We start from the raw sequence: 20,720 nt of genomic DNA, 5'->3' as shown, positions 1-20,720 counted from the left end.
GGAGCACTTTTCTACAACTGTTATTTGCACCAATGTGCCATTTGGACTTTAAATTGTGTAAAAGTAAAAAAAATTGAGTTAACCTCAGAATTGTGTAAAAAGAAGTTAGTCTGAGGTGTTGACGTGCTCATTTCAGCATGCAGACAGACTTATTAATGGATCTGACTGTAAAACAATGATCATCGTCATCATGTGACCCAAGGTTTCTGCCAAAAAGAGCTTTAAAAAAAAGAACCCCATGGGCACTGCTGTGTCTGTGTGTGTGTGTGTGCATGTGTGAGTGTGTGTTTGGCCACTAGATTGCGCATTCCTAATTTCAAGCGGGTGAGTAATTTGTTGTGAGCTGGAGGGGCGGGACCAGACTGCTCCGTCTCTGTGGACTCCGCCCCTGCACTCAGCCACAGGAAACCCTGTCAGTAAGGGCAAGAGAGAGAGCGGCACGCAGAGAGATAGTCAACGAGTGGGACGGGACCTTAGGCCACACCCCTTTTCTGTTAACCTCTCTAACCTCCCCCCTCCTCCCTGTCCGGCTAGTCCCTGCCAGACAAAGTAGGAAACCCTGTGTACCAAACCTGAGGCGCCCATCCCCCCCCCAACATGTATCCCCAACTCAATCCACACACACACACACACACACACACACACACACACACACACACACACACACACACACACACACACACACACACACACACACACACACACACACACACACACACACGATGAAACCACACACACAAAAAAGGAGCGACAGACACAAGGCGAGTCAGAATTAACCCGTTGCATGCCGTGGCCCTCAGGGAGAGATCAAGGGCCTTTTGTTCTGCACAGAAAGATAGTGTGTGTGTGTGCGTGTGTGTGTGTGCGTGTGTGTGTGTGCGTGTGTGTGTGTGCGTGTGTGTGTGTGTGTGTGTGTGTGTGTGTGTGTGAGAATGTGTGAGTGTACAGGAAAGAGGAAGAGGAGGAGCCCAGTAATAAAATAAAGTGAAGCAGCTAAATCTTGTTTTAGTTGAGCTGAGCTGCTGAAAGCAGAGTAAGCAGGTTCGTGTCTTCATCAGAGGGTTTTAAAGAGCTGACAGAAGAGTCTGAGACTGGGTCAGACGGACTTAAAAACTATATATAGATACACAATTACATTTTAACTCCAAGAATCAAACCAAGACCCATGGGAGAACCAATATAAGAACCCAGTATGGATCAGGCGGGATGAAATGTAGCCATCTGTTGTCTCCAACCATCCACCACTGCCATTAAAACCCTGTTTCAGCCAAGCAGTTCAGTTCGGTTTGTCTCAGCACGGCACGCATTTTATGGTGTTTCCACTGACTGATCCCAGGACAGATCTCCAAATAACCAGGACAAGGTGTCTCACTTTTTGGGACCCTTCTGGAAGGGTGCCAGACTAAACCGATCCAATTCCAGAAGGTGGAGCTAAAAGACTGCAGAGCGTTGATTGGTCAAAAGAATAGTCACTTGAGCCGCGTTTCCACCAAGCAGTCCGGGTCAGTTCAGTATGGTTTGGGACGGTTTGGTACATTTAAGCCTGATCCCATTTTCGTTTCCACAGCAAACTGTGCCCCCTTGTGGTAGGCGGCGTGTAAGCCAGATGCAGAAAGCCGCAACTGTTAAACAATAGCGCGACGCCGTAGCAGCTTAACCAGCTACTAAACCCAACAGAGAAGAAAAACGTGACACAGTAAACAAAGAGCACTGATGGAAGACATGCAGCATTTCGTCCTCTCTGTGATTTTCATGTAGCTCTTTGATACAAAATGAAATCAAGCTTTGTTTCAGAGAAGATAGTGTGCCGCCAGGAGAAATGCAGCAGCTGTCGGGGTAAGTGACGATTCTTTTGACCAATCAACAGTCTGCAGTGTGTTGCTCCACCTTCTGAGAGCGGATCGGTTCAGTCTGGCACCCATAGGGAAGGGTCCGAAAAAAGTAGGCCGGCTCGTCTCGGTTTTAAGGGATCTGTCCCGGGATGAGTCAGTGGAAACGCAACAAAAAAGCGCGCCGTACCGAGACCGAACCAGTCTGTTTGGTGGAAACGCGGCTTTACTGTGCAATTCCTGCATTTCTCCTGGCGGCACACAGCTCTCTCTGAAACAAAGCTTTATTGCGCTTTGTAACAAAGCCACGTGGAAATCACAAAGAAGACCAATTGCTGGTTGTCTTCCATCATTGCTTTTTGTTTACTTTGTCATATTTTCCTTCTTTGTTGGATCTATTAGCAGGGTACACTGTGTCACGCTGCTATAGCGTTACGCTATACCATCTACCACGAGGAGGCACGGCTGGCTAATACCAAACCGTACTGATCTAAACCAGACTGCTTGGTGGAAATGGGGCTTAACTTTTTCTTTTTCAAAAGAAGTTTCTGAAGTCAATTCCAACCAACTGACTTGTTTCAAGAAGTTCTTAGCAGAACCAACCTGGTTAATCAATTAAAAAAGTATTTTGATAAATGTAAGAAAACACTCAAACATGTCTGGTTTAAGTAGTCATGTCATTTTGACCAGACAGGTTTTCAAACTGTCACGTATTCAAATGTTGTGTAGCACAAGATCTCCATGAGATCTGCCTGAGACTTGTTGAAGTGATGAGGTTATTGTGTAAGAATCTCCTGACTGGTTCATGACACATTGGAGGCCTCAAATACTGAGGTCTGCCCATAGCTCTGACCCCAATGAGGCCTCCAGAGGGCTGGCCAATCAGAGGGAAATTTGATTCTTGAAGGCAGGAAATGACATCATTGATCATTGTGCTGTGATAGTTGATGTCATAGTTACAACATGATGGAGGATGAAGTAACAGAGACAAACACTTTGACTGCACTTTTTACACTGACCAAAGCCACATGGAGACATCTACACAGTGCTCTTCTTGAAAGGGTTTGTCCTTTAACCTCAGGTTTTTATTAACACTCTTGCTTGTTCTGGTCACATGATATAAAAGTCATCACCAACACTGAATTGTCTGAAATGTATTTTCCTATTTTTCACACATCAGGTCAGCCTGACCTGCAAATCTGGTGAGGTGGTCAGCAGGACAAAGTCCAAGTAAAATCATATGTCAAGTTTTGTGCTTTGAGATTCATGCTGCTTTTCATGAACAGGTGTTTATCAGCTGAGACAGGGCGACACACAAGCCCCTGTCACACATTAACTCCTGACATTTTCAAGATAATTCAGGGACAGTCAGACCCTGACATTTTCCTGAAACACCTCAGATTATGAGACCATCTGTGTGACACTAACAACACCAAACACACTGGTTTGAGGAGACCAGTGTGTGAGTAGGATGAGTGTTCAGTGCAGGTCCTCTGCACGTAAATAATCAGTACGTTTACAGGAAGCAACAGTCAAACAAAGGTCATAGCTCAATTGTTAAGTCACGGGGGGGGGGGGGGGGGGGGGGGGGGGGGGGGGGGGGGTTAGTTTTGTCTGTGTGGAAAAGAAAATCAGACTTCTGGCCAAGAATGTGTCCCTCCGCTTCAATAGGTGGCACTGTCGTATTTAGATAAGCTGCAGCGGTAGCTCTCTGTTTCTTACATACTGTACATGTTAATTACCTTACATGGTGTGTGCTTATTGTATTGGAGTGCAGTGACCCTATTTAACATGGTTATCTACTTCCTCTTCTGGGTAATATTTGCTCAAGCTGGACACCAAGGTGTACTATGACATGCTGAATTCTACAGAGTACAACTGTAGTTCAATCACATTATCTAGGTGAATCAATCGAGCTATGCTCCAGTTGTCTCGGTCAGACTGAACTGTTTGCATGCATCTCAATAATCCAAACTCTGGTACAAAATTACAAAGTATCAAACAAGGGGCAACATCTGGTTTAGAAAAATGAAGCCTATGTGGACGTGCTCAAAGTTTTTGTTCACAAGAATTAGCTTGAGGCTGGCTGCAGAAAGACCAAAAGTCACATACATACCCAAAATGGCTTTTATGGTATTAAAATGCATATTTACAGCCTGGTTTCGAAAAACAGACAGGGTCTGTAACACTGATTTCACTATCGGCACACGCAGTACGAGGGTGAATTTTTTGAACGTGGCAGTTTTGAAGTTATTAGGATTGTTTGATTGTCTAATCAGGGACACAGCTCAGGTCACGTGACCCTCACCACGTTGCTGTTAAAAAAGGAAGCTCAAAGCCAGCATCTTAACCAATGTGGCTGCGTCTGTGGATTGGCTTCATTTCACAGTGTCAGGAACACCCGTGACATCGCAGAGGCTACGTCCATGTTTTATAGTCTATGGTTTCAACAACAGCACTACATGAGTGTTGACATTTACAGTGCCTTGCCTTGTCATTACGACAGTCTACACAACTCCAGCCAAAGGTGATACAACAATCCACTTCAAACAGATAGTTCTCACTGCTTCTTTAGAAATGATAAAGGAATTAAGACATTTCTGTTCTTACTGGATAACAACTAGAGCTGAAACGATTCCTCGAATGATTCGAGGTACTCGATTACAAAAATTACTCGAGCAATTTTCTCTGCCTCGAGGAATCGTTTAAATTTAAAAAAAAAGGTCAAAGAGTGGTATTTCAAATAGAGCTGAGGCCATATTAAGAAAGTTTTCAGACCCATTAAGCTACCTCTTATACAAAATAGCAACTAGCAACAAATCTAGCTTCTTTTCTGGAGTTTGGAGACTAATTGTTCATTCTACGAAACGGGCGCAACATTTGATGAGATGTACAAGGCACAAAAAATGTGTCAATGTGTGTTTACAGATTTTGGAGCTACCGAAATAAGTGCTCTTATTGACATGTTGTATCAGAAAATTCTATTTCTTAAAGAGAAAAATTTTCATTTGAATAATAACTGCTCTTTAACTAAACAAAAATACATTTTATCCGATTACTCGATTAATCGATGGGATTTTCAGTAGAATACTTGAATACTAAAATATTCCATAGCTGCAGCCCTAACAACAACAGGACATTTTTGGGACTGTATTGCATGTATGAAAAGGGATTTTCTTTAATGGGATAAATCAGAGGTAGTAAATTCATTTGCCGTTTTTATTGACAGGAGATTTGGTGCCAGTGGCCGAGTGGTTCAGGCTTGTGCCCCACATACAAAGGCCACAGTCCTCTTTGCACTTCACCGGTTTAACTACTCCACTCCTCACATTGCTATCTGTCTTCAGTTGTCCCATCAATAAAAGCAACATGCCCCCAAAAGATATAAATATTGAAACGAGAACAGAAAGGCTTCCAGCTCTGAAAATCAACACAGGATGAAATAACAAGTGTTGTTTTTTTTAGTGGAATCTCAGACATGTCCACAACAGACCTGCGAGGCAACACCTAGCATCTGTGTGTGATGCTGAGTACAGTGAGAAAAACAGCATCCATCTTGAGGTATGTGTGTGTGAGTGAGTGAGTAAGTGTGTGTGTGTGTGTGAGTGTGTGTGTGAGGAGACGTCTTTGTCTGGAGCACTGCGGGCCAGTAAGAGGAGGGGGAGGAGGAAAGAGGTGGGGCTGGCTGCTGGTGGGGTAATGAGTGAATGTGATCAGGCTTCAGTAGTCTGCAGCCATTAGCTCCATCACATCACCTCCATCCTCAGGAGAGGGGTGGAGGGATGGAGCACACACCCTGTAAGGAGACTTAAAACACGATTCTTAACACTGATAGACATTTTTAGGATGTCTAACTGAAGATAAAATAACAAGAAGCCTGTTTGGTGATCAGATGGAGGAGTCTGCCACCTTCACCTCTCAGAGTACGAGCCTTGTGGCCCAGAATGTTGTTCTCTGTCAAGAGTCCTGGCTGTTTCATTCATCTCTTCTGTATATTTCACAAGACTTACCCTTCTCAACCAAATAATCTTTCTTTTGTTGCGCTAACAGCTGTAGCTTGAAGCTAATAGAGGTATGGGAGAAATGATAAGGGAGCAGTCGTGTGGTGTATTAAAGGCAGCCCAACTTTGGGGATTCTAATGGAGGGAGAAAGATATGTGTTTCTATGTGAAGGCCTGTATTGGATTCAGCAATGTGTAGTTCCTCTGCAGATGAGTAGCTCTCAATATTAACTAAAAATAACTTGGCTACCAGACCTGGAAAAGTTTTTGATAACCAGAGTTTCTGGTGGATAGCCAGAAAGTTTGGGGATGCTTTGCATCTCTGGTAGTAGAAGTGTGAGGAGGCATATTATGCTTTTAAGACTTATTGCATCATAAGGGTTCTTGATCTTTCTTGTACTTTTTTGCACAATTGTTAAAAACATTTTCTTCAACTAACTGGGCTCATCATTAGAGTATTTTGTGAGATTAATAAATATAATTCAAAGAATTTCACTCCCTAGGTTTTCCGTAAATATTGCGATAATATTGTGATCAGGATAATTTGTTCTATGATAATCTTGAGGTGAAATTCTGATATGGTGACTGCTTTAACGTGGATATGAAGAAAATCTGGTTTCTAACCACAAGTATAAAGTGTCTGTACAGGACACATAAACAGGAGTGCACATTAACTTTTCCACATAAGACTGAAGTGATGCTGTTTCTTTGCCCCTGTGAGTGGTCCTGTTTTATTTTACACTGTTAAAGCTGAAGAGGAGCTCTGAGGTTTTTATGAGAAACACAGCAGAGTGGCTCTGTTAGAAGGCAGCAGGTCAGATCACATATAAAACAGAAAGAGAAGGTTCAGGACTCACTGGCGTTGCTGTCGGCCAGTGTGTTGAGGTTTCCTGAGATGTCTCGCCTCCTGAACAGACACACCACCTTCGCCTCCACGTTCCCATTGGCTGTCTGTGGGAGGAAAAGAAGAGGTTAATAAAGGTTTTCCACTGTCCTGTTGGCCTTTTTCCCCATGAGAGTCAATCACAAAGAACCTTTTATTAAATGTTTCATTTCCTCTTGTTCTGATTCTTTGCATTTTATCTGAGCCACAACAAACAGGAGGTAGACTGACTTTAATTATCAGCGGACGCAGGCCGTCTCTGTCTGTTTGTCCAGTCATATTTGTACAGACCTCTTACTAATTTTAATCAACAGTTTATTCAGACAGCACAGTTTGTTTTCTTTTCTGCTCTGTACAGAGGATCATTTCCCTTCCATTACAACACTGCTCTGTGCCGTTCCTCTGTCAATCTATCAGACAGTATAAAGTTGAAGTTTAAAAGATAAAGTTTAATTTCTTGACTTCAAATTTATGGTTTGTTGGAAGTCAAGTCCTGCAGTCCCACCAAAGAAACAAAAACTGAAGTTGTGCTAAATTTCCAATATCATTGAAGTATTTGTGATACAAACTAAATAAGTCTTGTCAGAGCTTTCACTGATGACACCATCTCCAGAAAGCTGGAATAACTCTCTCCAGACTTCATTAGACAAATGTGAGCTTTGAGAGATAATGAGGGATTATATTCTGGCTGGACCGATAGTGATCATAAGGAGAAAGTAGCTCACACACACACAGATACACACACACAAACACACACAGCTACAGGCTGAAGCTGGGACTCCTTCATGCTCTCACTTTCTCTCTCTGTTTCTCTCCATTCATTGTGCTGAGCAGCCATTAGCACTCAGGAGGCTGCAGTCCTCCTGGTGCTCAGCACAAGCCCTTCAAAATAAGAGTGTTACATAAATGAGCTTAATCCTTTGACTGGGAAACAAGCCTGTGTCATATGCTGCTGCTGCTGCTGGTGTTATATAAGAGGCTCCTGTACCAGTGTCCTGTCATTAGAGCGGCCACCGTTCACCCACAGAGGCCAGGAGACACTGTGTGTTTGAGAAACCAGGTGTATGTATGATTTAAACCCAAAGAAAAAATGAAATACTTGAAGCCTCATTGAACCTGCAGGGAGAGGTATGCTTCTTTTGCATAGTTAGGTTGCTCTACTGTTGACGTCATCACTTTCTGTTTAATGCAGCGTACAACACGCAGACAACAAGCAGACAGCTGTGAACTGGCTGCAGGAGATGTTTGTTTACAGGAAGCTGGTGAATATATTTCAAAGTAAAAACCACAGGCAACACCTGACAAACGTCTGGTAGATGGAACATTTGAAGATACTTAATTCAATTAATTTTAGAAAAAGATTAAATAACAGAACCACTGACTACTGAATTAACTTTACTCACTTCTGCCATAGTAGCTGTTGACAAAGTTGATATTAGAAGTCCCGCCCCTTCTTGATCCTGATTGGTTAGTGATCAGGTAGGGACACTGATAAGAGAGGTGGTGCTCCAAAAAGATAAACTATTTTCAACTGGGAGTGTAGCGAAATAAATCAGGTGATGATGAGGCTTTTTGAGCCCTGAACTGAATTAAGCCAGCACAAAGACTTTAGTAAGTCAACAGGGTCACTTTCTTTTTATTCAGGTAACATTTTTGGGCTTGCACATCTTTATTCAGAGAGGATAAGACAGTGGAAAGAGCAGGAAACTGAGAGACAGTGGGATGAAGCCAACCTGTGGACTTCACCAAGCCTTTTAGAGCATTAAATATACAGTACAGTAAGTACCAATAAAGCCACTGTATTTTTCTGTCAGAGCAATAAAAGATGACACACTGACCAGGAGGTCAGAGGAGAGGAAGTAGAGCAAGAGTAACTCACCTTGTTGAGCTCTTCTATTCTGCGGATCATGTACGGATTGCTTGAGGAGTTCTCAAAGTATACATAATCTGAAAAGAAACAAAAGAAAAGAGGAAAAAAAGATTAGACTCACTTTTGATTCACATTTATCAACACTCCTCTAATAATAAACACAAAGTGTGACACACGCTCAGGTCAAACCTCTGGACTGACACCAGCTCAGAGTCACTTTCTGCTCACTCTGTGTGAATGTTTTGGCAGAAGTGGACAGGTTTTGGCTCACCTGACAGGTGGGAACCGTTCAGCTCTAATGTGAAGCCTGTCAGTACAGTAGACAGAAGCTGTTTACAGAGACAGAGCTGCCAGCTCTGTAAATGGACAGGTGTAATGTGAGCTCTACAACAGCTCTAACACGCTGCAGACGGATTTTATGTGATGTGATCGGCTGAATGAAGAAATGAGGTTCAGAGGGTTCACTGCAAAGGGTTAAAGTGTTGCATGTGGCACTACAACACAAATCTTTGATTTCTCTCCACAACAGCAGCTCTCCTGTGACTGTGTCTAATCTTCATCATATTATGCTGTTCTAGATTTTTACTTAGAAGACAGAAACTAGAGCCTGACCGATTAATCGGCCTGACCAATTAATCGGCCTGACCGATTAACCGGCCAAAATGTAGCCGATTATAAAAAAAATTTTCTCCGCAGAGATTCTGTCGCACCTGTTCCTGTGTGTCTGTGTGTTGGGCTGCACACTGCCCGAGTGCCCACCCCCTCCGTCCACCATTATGTAATGTAAGACTATAGAACAGCGTTTTAACGTCGGATTAGTTGCTTTTTTGTGAGATAAACAGAGATAAATGCCATTGTTAATTCACACGTCCACCATTATCTAATGTAAGACTATAATACAGTGTTTTAACGTCGTGTAAGTTGCTCATTGTGTGTTTACATTTTTATTTTTTTTTATATTTACTGTGTTAAAAGTTTGACTTATTTATTTAAGGTGTTTACAGTTTGACTTCTTTATTTATTGTTGTGTTTACAGCTTGTGCTTATTTATCATTTGTTTAAACTACAGTTCTTTTGTTGACAGTTTTATAATTAAAGTTCCGTGATTTCATTTAACAGTGTTCTGTCTCTGTCTTGAATATATGGGTATTATAATAATTGGTGTTCAAATACAGTATATATCCTGTGTATATCGATGAATTCATTATATTTATCGGTCGATATATCGGATATCAGCCGATATATCGGATATCGGCCGGTATATTGGATATCGGCTTTTTTTTGCCCCCAGTATTGGCATCGGCATCGGCCCCAAAAATCCCATATCGGTTGGGCTCTAACAGAAACTTTAAACAGCTTAATTCATGAACAATTCCTGAAGAAGTGCAGCTGTTTAAAAACAAAAAATAAAAAAGTATGGGCTGTTTGTGCAAATAATTTAATTAGAGGTGAAGCAGATTAATTCCATCCAGCTATGTTCAAACCACATGTGATCTGCAGACTTATTGGGGAGTTATCATGGTTTTCAACAAGTTATGGTAAGTTGTGACAATCTTTTGCTGTTTCCTGGAGCACTAAATCCTGATTTAAACAGAAGAAATAAACCCAGTCTGTGTGTGCGTGTGTGAACGTGTGTCAGCTCTGCCCTGCAAGCTTTGAGTGTGTGAGTGAGGGGAGTCAACGCACAAAATGCAGTTTGATAGATTCTAGTTTAATTATGTAAAAACTAGGGCTGCACGATTATCGCAATCGCAATGTCAGCACGCGCAATGACGTAATCGCAAAAGAGGATATCGCAATCGCAATCGCAATGTCAGCACATGCAATTCAGATTTGTCTCCATGATAACCAAGCAAGTCTGTAGACTCATCATGACACAACTTTTTTTATTAAATCACAAGCACAATCGCAATCGCAATATTGTCCACCTAATCGCAAATCGCACCTTTTCCCCAAATCGTGCAGCACTAGTAAAAACAGAAGAACACCTGTATTTTACTGAGGAAACAAAAGACCCTGCACAGTCTGGGCTCAAAAGTTTTCCTTGCCGGCTGTGTTGGTCCTCAGACATAAAGCAACACTCCACAGAAAACACCGCTGTAAAAGAGCGAGGACAATAAAGACAATATAAAATCCCAAAATGAGCACAGAGCGGGAAAACAAGAGCATTAAATGTTATGAAAAACAACAGGCACAGGTACACCTCACCTGACCCAGGACTGCTCTGAGCTGTTTTGATATTCAGAGAAGAAAAGGCCACAAACACCATGTTCACCAGACTTATATCTCCTGTAATATCTGCTGCGTTCTCCCTCCCTGATGTGTGTGTGTTTAGGTCACAGTTTGTCATGAAAAGCTGGTCTGGAGTCTGCAGCTGAAAGGATTTCTGGAAGTCACATTTAAAGGTGAGGATGAGGAGGTCAACAGGCTCAGAGACATCAACCTTCACTTCATAAAAACATCAGATAAACTCAGACCAGAGCTCTACAGACTCAGGGTAAGACGAGTGGATCAGTACCTTCAGTCTGTAACAGGAACACCTGAGGTGAAGCCAGTTGTGTGTGCAGTTTTGGACACGCTTAAATTTGTGTTATTGAAAAGGCATGAAATCATGTAAAAAAACAGCACATGGATAATAGTCAGTTAGCTACACTTCTTGGGTCAAATTACAATCGGGGGAGAATGACACTTGCTCAACAAGGTCAAAGGTCACATGACTCCACCTTTACCTGCTGACTCTAGCTGTTATGCTACAAAAATGTCCATGACTGAGCAGCAAACTAATCATTTTGTCCATAAATATGAGAAAACGGCAAATATGAAAGCCCAGTATTACCTCCTTGTAGGCCTGTCACAATAATCAATAAATCAATTAACCAAACGATAAATTAAAACGTCCTCGGCAAGTTTGTCAGCCTCGATAAACTGACACATGCATGTATGTTTGTTTTCCTCCTCTCTTTCCACCAAAGAGGCTGAATGAGAAGATGGCTCACTACTTCTATCTTTCCTAACATCGGGGTGCATAGGTTCTATAGCGGATTTAGCAGATTTATAGCCGAGTGAGCATCTGTCAAAAATGCGATCTTTGGCATCTTTTGCGACGGGGCTGCTCGCATGTACACACAGAGAGAGCTGAAGCGAGTGTCCTGAGGGGTAAGGAGGAAACACACGCAAATATGAGTGATGGCACAAAAGATACGGTTCTTAAGCTGCCTGCCACAGTGCCAGTGTGGGAATATTTTGTTTTTTATCAGAATGAACAAATTGTGAGCTCATGAACACCAACGAGCTGATATGTCGCATTTGTTTGAAAATAGTGGCGACGAAGAAGAAGAAGAAGAAGGGGAGGTGCAGCAGAGCCTTGTTCTTTGACAATCCGCTCTTACTGAGGCTTTTGGTCTACAAATAGAAATAAAAGCGCCAAATGGTGGGCGCTCAAAGACAGCTACATTGCCAAAGAAATGCAGCCCTTCAATACGGTTGAAAGCCAGAAATGTTAAAAATGTTTGACAGACAGTACGGATTGACTGGGAAAAAGTACATTACAAACAATTCAGGAACTGTATAAACTCCCTTTTATTTAGGCTATAGTTTTTATTGTTGTTTTTTTGAGTTTCGTTTTTTTCTTTAGAGACAGGGTCTATGTTTTATGGTTTTTGATTAGTATTAATTATTTTCATTGACATGTATTTTTTTCTAAAAGAGAGTCCATTTCATTTTCATTGTATTTTTTTCTTTCTTGTTTGTTAAATTTATTATATTTTTTGTTTAATTTATTTTATTTAAAAGATCCTGACCTTTTAATTACAGTTAAATACTCTTAAGAAATTTAAGTTTCGTGCTTTTGATATGGTGTACTCACTTTATCCCATTTATCATAATTACATCAATGAAAAAATGAAAAAAAAAATCAAAATAATATTGACAATAATATCGTTTATCGGCAATAATGTTTTTGAAAATTATCGTCTGGCAAAATTTGTTATCGTGACAGGCCTAGATGCACTTTTTGTTGAAAGGCAGACAGCAGATTCAGCAGCACATGCACAACACAGTAGTCCATGAAGATCGTAACCACAGTACTGTTGTGTGTGACGACAGCATTTCCACCGTAAACTCCGCTTGCTGCAGCTTGCTCTTTAAACAGCAGGGGTGACTGAGGAGTTTTAGAAAAATTCCACTCTGGAGGCCATTTTCAAAAGTTCCTGTTTTCGACCAGCTTAAACGCTGTTGCTGTTGAAACGAGCCCCTGACGCTACATCTGTAAAGATATATCCCATCATCCACCAACATGAGATACATCCTGAAATTAATCCATCTGTTTGCACATTTCTCACTGACTGATTCAAACACTTCTTATTTAAGAGGTTGTTTTACTTTTAAGTGGTTTGTAATTAGTGGATGTTTTTACGACTTCTGGTAAACATGTTCAGATTTTCTGAGTAAGTGCTGCGAGCAGCAGCTGCTGACAGCTTTAATAGAGATTCCAGCCTTTAAACAGCATATTGATGGAACCTGCCAGTCTTTCTCACAGACACAGAGCTTCTGTTGTTCTGTTTGATGCCACTCTGCACAGCTTCACGTCAGGCTCCATCTGGTCCTCCCACGAGCGAGGACACGGAGCCTCAGGAGGACTTCTGATGCTCCACCACGAGCAGAGACGCAGAGCGAGGATTCAGACGGGGAGAGGATTTCTTGCTCTACTTAGCACGGTGATGGGGAGCCCGAGCACAGAGGCATCACCTCCTTGTTCACAGTGAAGGAACACAGCAGCAGAATATTACATAACATAGGCAGAAGCAGCGAGAGGGGATCTGCACTCTCATGTGCCTGACATGACTAATGCTCGCTCCAAAGACACAGGGATGGTGGAGGGGGAGTTTTTATTCTAATCCTGCCTGGTAGGACACATTACAGACTGATCCTGTTCCAGCAGAACTAAGGAGGGGGTGATGGATCAATAACCAAGGAGAAAACACACTTGCCTCAGCTACAGCTCGCATGCCACATAATCACTTTTCCTTTGACGGGTTTTATGTTAATGTACAGATTTAAGTGTTGAAAGACGGCTCTATAAAAAGAGTGTATTCGTGAGTGTGTGTCTATTTTGTGTACTGAGGCAGCTGTGAGTGTTTGTTGTGGACGTACGCGGCTGGAGTGGCGCAGTGTGCTGCTGCTTGAGGGTGAATGAAGAGGAGGAAGCCCTTTGACTAATCTCTGGGGAGGATAATGATCTTACATGCAGACTGAACACGGTGTGCTCGAGGAGGACGGTGATAGAGACGCTCAGATCGACCTGCACCTGGAGTCCTCACTGAGCTCTAAACAGGTTAACAACAAATAATTCATGTCTTAATTATGATTTCTGCATCACACAAACAGATTATTAACCTCGCTGCTGTGTGGGCTACTTAAAAATACATTCATGAGTCATTACATAATCATACGCTCGCTGCTAACTGTGTGATTACATGGGCTGGACTTAGCATTACATGCTAATGTTTTAATAGCTTCATCAATGTGGGATCCTGCTGTGAAAATTCATGCAAACACTCATGATCCAGCAGGCTGGCAAAAAGAGCAACTCTGTCTGAGACACCCAGGAGGTCTGAGCAGACACAGAACAACAGACTGGAGCTTGACTCTTCACTGGGCACCAGACAGGCTCACCGAGGGCCCTGAATGGGGCCAGATCTGTCTCATCCGAACTCTGCTACTGCAAGAACACGATACTGTCATTTCTGGAAATTAATTCAAACAGAGGCACAAGAACCAGCTATCCAGGACTACATGTTGCAAAAATTTAAACGTCAGTGCAATTATACAAAGAATAGGGGTTAAACGGTACACAAAAATGTGTCACGGTTCGGTACATTTTCGGTACAGTATGGAACACGCAAAACCATTTGCTTGTTTAGCATGTTTATTAAACCAAAAACTTGCCATTATACAGCGAGGGGGGGGCGCTTCAAGCTCTGGTTGGTCGTTAGCAGCAGCCATGATGCACAATTCAGACACAAGCTCCTGTGGCTACGGAAGCTCTTTGATATTCATCTTCTGATTGGCTCACCGTGAGACATGATATGCACATGATCTCAAAGCAAGAATCACAGACCACATTCCTCATGACTATTAAAACGCCTTTACTGCTCAGCCAATCATAGACGAGTACTCACGTGAATATTAACGAGCCACGTGCAGCGGCTAACGTAAACTTACTGTACTCGTTCGAATAAAGCACTGTACCAAACCAAACAGCCTTATGGATACATGTTCTGTTACACCCCTAACAAAGAATGGTGAGTTTTAGCTTAAAGTGATACTCCGGGATGGAACCTGCTCCTCTGCCGGTTTCCTCTGCACTCAGGCAGGGCCATATTTTACTTGACCAAAAACACAAATAAACGGACTCCCACCAAAAAAATCTGATATCGGTCTGCATTCACGCTTTATTCAGAGAATTTTCAGCGTGTTACTTTCACACAATAACACCGCTAAATAAGGCTCTAGTTCTCATTGTGTCTCTTCGTCCTGGCAGACTACTTGCGTTTGTTTATATCTGGCACGCCACCCACGGACTGATACACTAAGCGGCGAGCGCCTCGTAGCCAGCTGTGGCTCTGCAGCGGAGGTAGCGCCGTTTTACGACACGATGAGAACTAGAGCCTTATTTAGCGGTGTTTTTGTGTGAAAGTAACGCGCTGAAAATTCTCTAAATGAAGCGTGAATGCAGACCGATAACAGAGTTTTTCAGTGGGAGTCCGTTTATTTGTGTTTTTGGTCAAGTAAAATATGGCCCCGTCTGAGTGCAGAGGAAACCGGCAGAGGAGCAGGGAGGGGGTGTTTGGTGCAAGCGCTCTGGGCTTCTGCTGCACAAAATCACTGCTGTAGAGGTAATTTCTGCCCTAAACCTTGTGATAGTTCCATCCTGGAGTATCACTTTAAGCGATAAACACTGGCAAATAATGTAAAAGTGTTTGGTAAATTTTAGCATAATCTCTTATAATCTTGACTGCTAAGAGAAAGCAGACTGAGAATTTCCTTCAGAAAGTGCTGCTTACACATGTACAGGATCAGAATCATAAAGTCTGAAAGTTCCCCACAGGAGCTTTAAATTACCGTAAAATCTGGAATACATGTTGCACCAGTATATAAGACACAGTCTGAATGTCTGAACTGTGCTCCTGCATGAAGACTGTAATTAAAACATGCATTTTCTGTGCAGATCTGCAGCTCCTTCTGGTACCATCTGTTACCACTACCCTGCCAGCAAGGTACCTACAGGCTCACTGCTCACAAACAACGTGCCAGACTAGCCTATAACCAAACACAGAAGACAATACTCAAAACTGGCAGCACTAGCCTGGGCTTTCTCTCTTTGTGTGAACATGCTTTGAGTGTTGAAGCAACAGCTGGCTTCTTGAGGTGCTCTCTCCTCTGTAAAACACTGTGTCACAGCAGACTACCTTTCAACTGCATCTGTGACAAATATTGGCTTCTGCTTCAACAGTCCCAACAGGAAGGCCCACGCAGAAGGACTCTACCTGCTGTGGATGCAACACACACGCCCACACACACACCCTGTACGTGACGCCACATGGAGCATCATGAGTGTGCAGCCGATTGGTTTCAGAGTAAGTTCACACCAAGAAGAACCACAACACCAGCCGAGGAGGAGATTACAAGAATATGAAACTCCATGTTAGAGGTCAGCCTCAACTGAAAGACTTTACCACTCGAGGGCTCAAACTAGCTGTGACTGTAAGTTAATAGGTTAAATCATTACCATCTTACAACAGTTATATTTGCTGAATAATATACTTGGGTTATGACTTCTTTCCAGACTCTGGTGACTCTGATCAATACATCAACACAATCATCAGATATTTAATCCCCTGATGGCAATAGTCTGTGCTGCAGACCCAAAAACACCAGATGTCAGGACACTGATAAGACTTAATTCTCAATTGAATGCATCATGAGCTCTGCATGATTCATATCAAACATGAAAAACCAAATCCTGAACACTCGATGCAATAATATTCAAAGTTTACGCTGCACGTTTTGTGCTATAACATTCAACCAAATCAGAGTATAGACATACTGCACAGTTCTGTGCATGCAGCTCATTGTGCAGCAGTGTTTCATCAGTATGACCTAGATATTGTACTGATGTATGACCTTATGCAGAGATAAGCATGTCCCACTGTTCAGCCACAGCAGCAGCTGACTCAAAGAAGGAACACCAAGTCCTAACATCAATATCAATGCTCAGAGACAATGTACAGCAGGCATCAGCACAGGAGCACACTCGGTGAAGCTCAGGTACACTCGCGCATATGGAGGGATTAAAAAAAATACACAACTGAGAACCTTTAGCTGTTTGATAAATTAATCCACATTTTCTTATTGAACAGTGAGGTCTGAACTAAGTGTTCTCAAAAAGGAGCAAAAACAAACATGGTTTATATTTTTCAGCATGGTGAACAGTTGCATAAGTAGTGATATGAAGGAGGCTATAATTAAATTAACCAGCTACACCAATGACACTAGGTGACCAGCTCTGGTTCACTGTGACAGTAGTTTCTATTATTAGCTGGATGCAGGGGCCTGTCCAGACTTTTTTAGACCGGGTGGCCAAACCAAGGATCTGTCACATGAAAGTATGGGAGCGAACAAAAATATATCAGGTATGTTTACCATTTCTGTCTACAAAAGTCATATCTACTTTATCATGTAAAAAACGTAGTGTCTACACATAAACCTTTACGTGTGATTCTATAAGAACTGAAAAAAGATGTTCACCCACAACTGCAAAAATTACCTTATGTCAGTCCTGAAAATTTGACAATGAATGTATGTTTAAAAGTTATAGTGTGCAGCTTGAAATAAAGGTGTACTGTAATCCACTTTATACAGCTGAAAAACTTTTGTGAGGCATTTAAAGATGCCTTTACTCCTTATACCGGGATCAATCGACCTGATTTATGCAAATGTTATGAGTTATTTTACGTTCTTATGTACATTCAAATTTCTGTGCCAGTTTACAAATTTAATTTAACCAGTTGATCATGCTGCAATCATTGCAAGGTAGCAAAGAGAGGAGGCGTCTGAGGAGATGAAATGTACCTCTGCCAAGCCAGTGTAGGTAGAGGACGATGGCAGGGCCTGTTACAATTTCTAGGATGTCAGTATCTGCTGTACAGTGATACACAAATTTATGTTGTATATACATAAATTCTAGGCAGAAGTCTTAATCAGGCTTAGATGAAACAATGTTCTCCATTTTATTCAACATGGGAACAAATGTCTTTGCATCTTTTAATAACAGTGAACTTTATCCCTGTAGTAAGTTAAACCATATGCTGTGGTCATATTTATGTCTCATGAATCCATGGGACTGAAATAAAGTAATAAAGCATCCATACAGAAGTGTCATCAGGAAATTACAACAGCATAAAAACTCAGTAAGGTCATATCCCCAGAGTAAATGACATTTGGTCACTGGTTGTGTCAGATTACAATGTGTGGTGTTTTAAAAGATTTGGTATCCCTTTTTAAAAAAGTTTAAAAGTTAAGCAATGAACTAGCACCTATGCTAGTCAGCATTGTGTTTTCCACCTAGACGTTAAAGCCACACCGAAAGTAAGGGGTGCTTTACCTACTTTATGACTTACTCTACGTATTCTATAACATATAATTCAGCTTTTATTTGACATTATATACCATCTATCAACCCTTGCTTGATACTGTTCAGGCTCTGTGGTCGGCAATGTAGTTTAGGGAAGACACTACCCAGTCTGTGAAAGTTGATATTTCCTATGAATCCATACAGTTCGCTGTATAATATTCATGGGGGAGCACTTCAAGCAAACTACACCAGAGTCATAATTAAGCCATAACATTTTTGGGTTTGACATTTGGGTTAACTGAAGTTGCCCTCAGAGTATTATGATATATGTTTTATGATGGTATAGATCTGAAGTTCCTCTGTTGAAGACTGAACGTGCACAGAGGCTAGCATAGAGTTAGCATCAGTTAGCGGCTAGCGGCTTAAGCTAACCAGCTTTGTGGTCACTTTGTGTTCGTTACATACAGACTGAAAACTAACCACGGTTTACTTGCTTGAATGCAGTGCATTAAAATATTCATTATGCAAACATAAATATTTTACATTATTGCTTTAAAATTTCAAAGTTCAATATGAACTTGCAGGCAGTGTTCCGTGGAATACTGTTACCTATTGAGATGTGCTCCTAAGCAGCTCTTTGTACATCTGCGCATGCACAGATCCTCGGCACTTGACACTACGAACATAAATTTAAACTTCCATGATTTTACCAAGTCTCGTGGGAAATGTCTTTCCTACAAAACGTTTTGACATTGTAGTTTCTTTACATTGAAAATGCAGAGAGTATGTGGTGAAGAATCAAGTGACTGACTTATTTGAAATAGATCAATAAGAGACGCTTCTTCCGAAAATTTTGATTCAGATTAGGTAAGACAGAGTCAAACCATGCCCTAATATCAAGACATTAAAAATGAGTACGTATTATTCTTTGTTATAATGATTTTGAACAAAAATGATCATATACGAGGGGCTATGTGAGGATAACACGCTACGGCAGTAAATTTTGATCAAGCAGCACAAATGAACGGAACACCGGTGCACGGTGATCATCAACCGCCTGTGTTCGGTAATGTAGTTTGCTGGAGGAAACTAGTCGGGTTGTCCCGTGAATCTGTTGTTAAAGTTGATGTTTTCCATGCACTTTTACAGCTCTGAGCTCCAATGCATCCGTTATGTAAATACCTGTGCTGGCTGAGAGTCATTACATGGTTAGGTGTTAGGCAACGTTTGGTGTCCCTCTAATAAAGAGTGAATGCACGTACAGCGCTAGCACCCAGCTAGCATTAGTTAGCAGCTAGCCGCTAGCTGTGTGAGCGGCTAACCGCCGAGCTAAAGACACGAACAGTCACGCTGTGTGGGGATCTGAGAAATAAAAAACACTCTTTACCTCCCACTCGGTACATATTAGCCGCCATTCTGTCGTCCCCTGTGGAAAAAGCAGTCCCGGGATATTCCCCGCTCGGGTAAAAAAAGGTCGATGGGGTTTATTTTATTCCTTCATTTATCGCAGACACCCCCGCCGTGAAACAAAGCCGGCTCCGGGCACTACGAGCCGAGCAGGCGGGTAAAAAGTTAAAAGTTTCCGTTAGTAGCAATCCGGAGGTTATCCCCCAAAAATCCAAGTCTTTGTTTTCGGTCGACCTTCCTCTCTTCTTCCTCCCTCTCTCTCTCATTCACTCTAAGCTAGCCTGTATCTTACTCCACTCTTCCTCCCATCCTCCGCTCCCAGCTTCATCCTCCTCTTCTTCACCTCCGCTCAGTTCAGCACACACACACACACACACACTCACACACACGCACACATACACACACTGAACACACACACTCACTGGCCCCCTTCGTTCGTGTGCAAATCGTCATCTTCGGACGTTATCGTTAATTTCCGGGATCTCACAATTAACTTTTCACCTTTCATTTTTAATTCAAAAGACCGTCAGTAATATGTTAAACAAACTAATTTCTTTTAAATTACTAATTCAGTGTGTCCTTTGAACACTTGACAGCAAATACCCACAATTCTAAATGATTCTCAAATCCTATAGTTCACACATAATTCAGTTCACCTTTAATAAACAATAACAATAAACAAAGTACAGAAAGTTGAGTTTTGTCAGATTGAGATATATTTCAAAATAAAAGTCTTGAAGCCTCATTAAAATTGTGATGTAGCCTACAGATTTTATAGTATTTATCAACAGTTTCACAGCCATGTGGATTATAAGTGTGGTTAAGACAGAAAAATACTACTTCTAGCAACCCTCTTTAGGCAAATTAAATCTTAAAATAATTGTAAAAAAAAAGATATCTCTCTTTATGAACAAAAAGAGACTTTACTTCTCTATAATTGTCTCATTATAGTAAACATTGCTATATAAATTCTGTCTTTCAAGTTCAGGAAAAAGCAGTGGGCGAGGAAGTTAAAATGAGAAAAATAAACATGAGCGTTATTATGTCAATAATTTAGTTATAGCCACAAGATCTTTAGTCAAAACCAAGATTTATG

At 41.7% G+C, this 20,720-nt stretch overlaps 1 protein-coding gene across 2 annotated transcripts in view; it reads right to left on the bottom strand.

Moving 5' to 3' along the window:
- The window catches only part of mta2 (metastasis associated 1 family, member 2), a 30,213-nt gene extending 10,193 nt beyond the window's left edge, over window positions 1-20,020 (bottom strand). The window contains exons 1-3 of one of the 2 annotated variants that reach the window (XM_074699172.1): window positions 19,605-20,020; window positions 8,593-8,660; window positions 6,688-6,781 (exon numbers count right to left, since the gene is read on the bottom strand). In XM_074699172.1, coding sequence (XP_074555273.1) covers window positions 6,688-6,781; window positions 8,593-8,660; window positions 19,605-19,632 — 190 coding nt within the window. In that variant the 5' untranslated portion in view covers window positions 19,633-20,020. The remainder of the gene's footprint in view (window positions 1-6,687; window positions 6,782-8,592; window positions 8,661-19,604) is intronic. The other variant, XM_074699173.1, reaches the window with a different exon arrangement.
- Window positions 20,021-20,720: the final 700 nt, after the last annotated feature.

This window comes from Halichoeres trimaculatus, unplaced genomic scaffold, assembly GCF_033239565.1.
Source record: "Halichoeres trimaculatus isolate MK-OKI-2021-1 unplaced genomic scaffold, fHalTri1.1 fHalTri1_scaffold_22, whole genome shotgun sequence".
NCBI lineage: Eukaryota > Metazoa > Chordata > Actinopteri > Labriformes > Labridae > Halichoeres > Halichoeres trimaculatus.
Note: the sequence above shows the minus strand (reverse complement) of the source record. Positions and strands in the feature narration are given on the sequence as shown.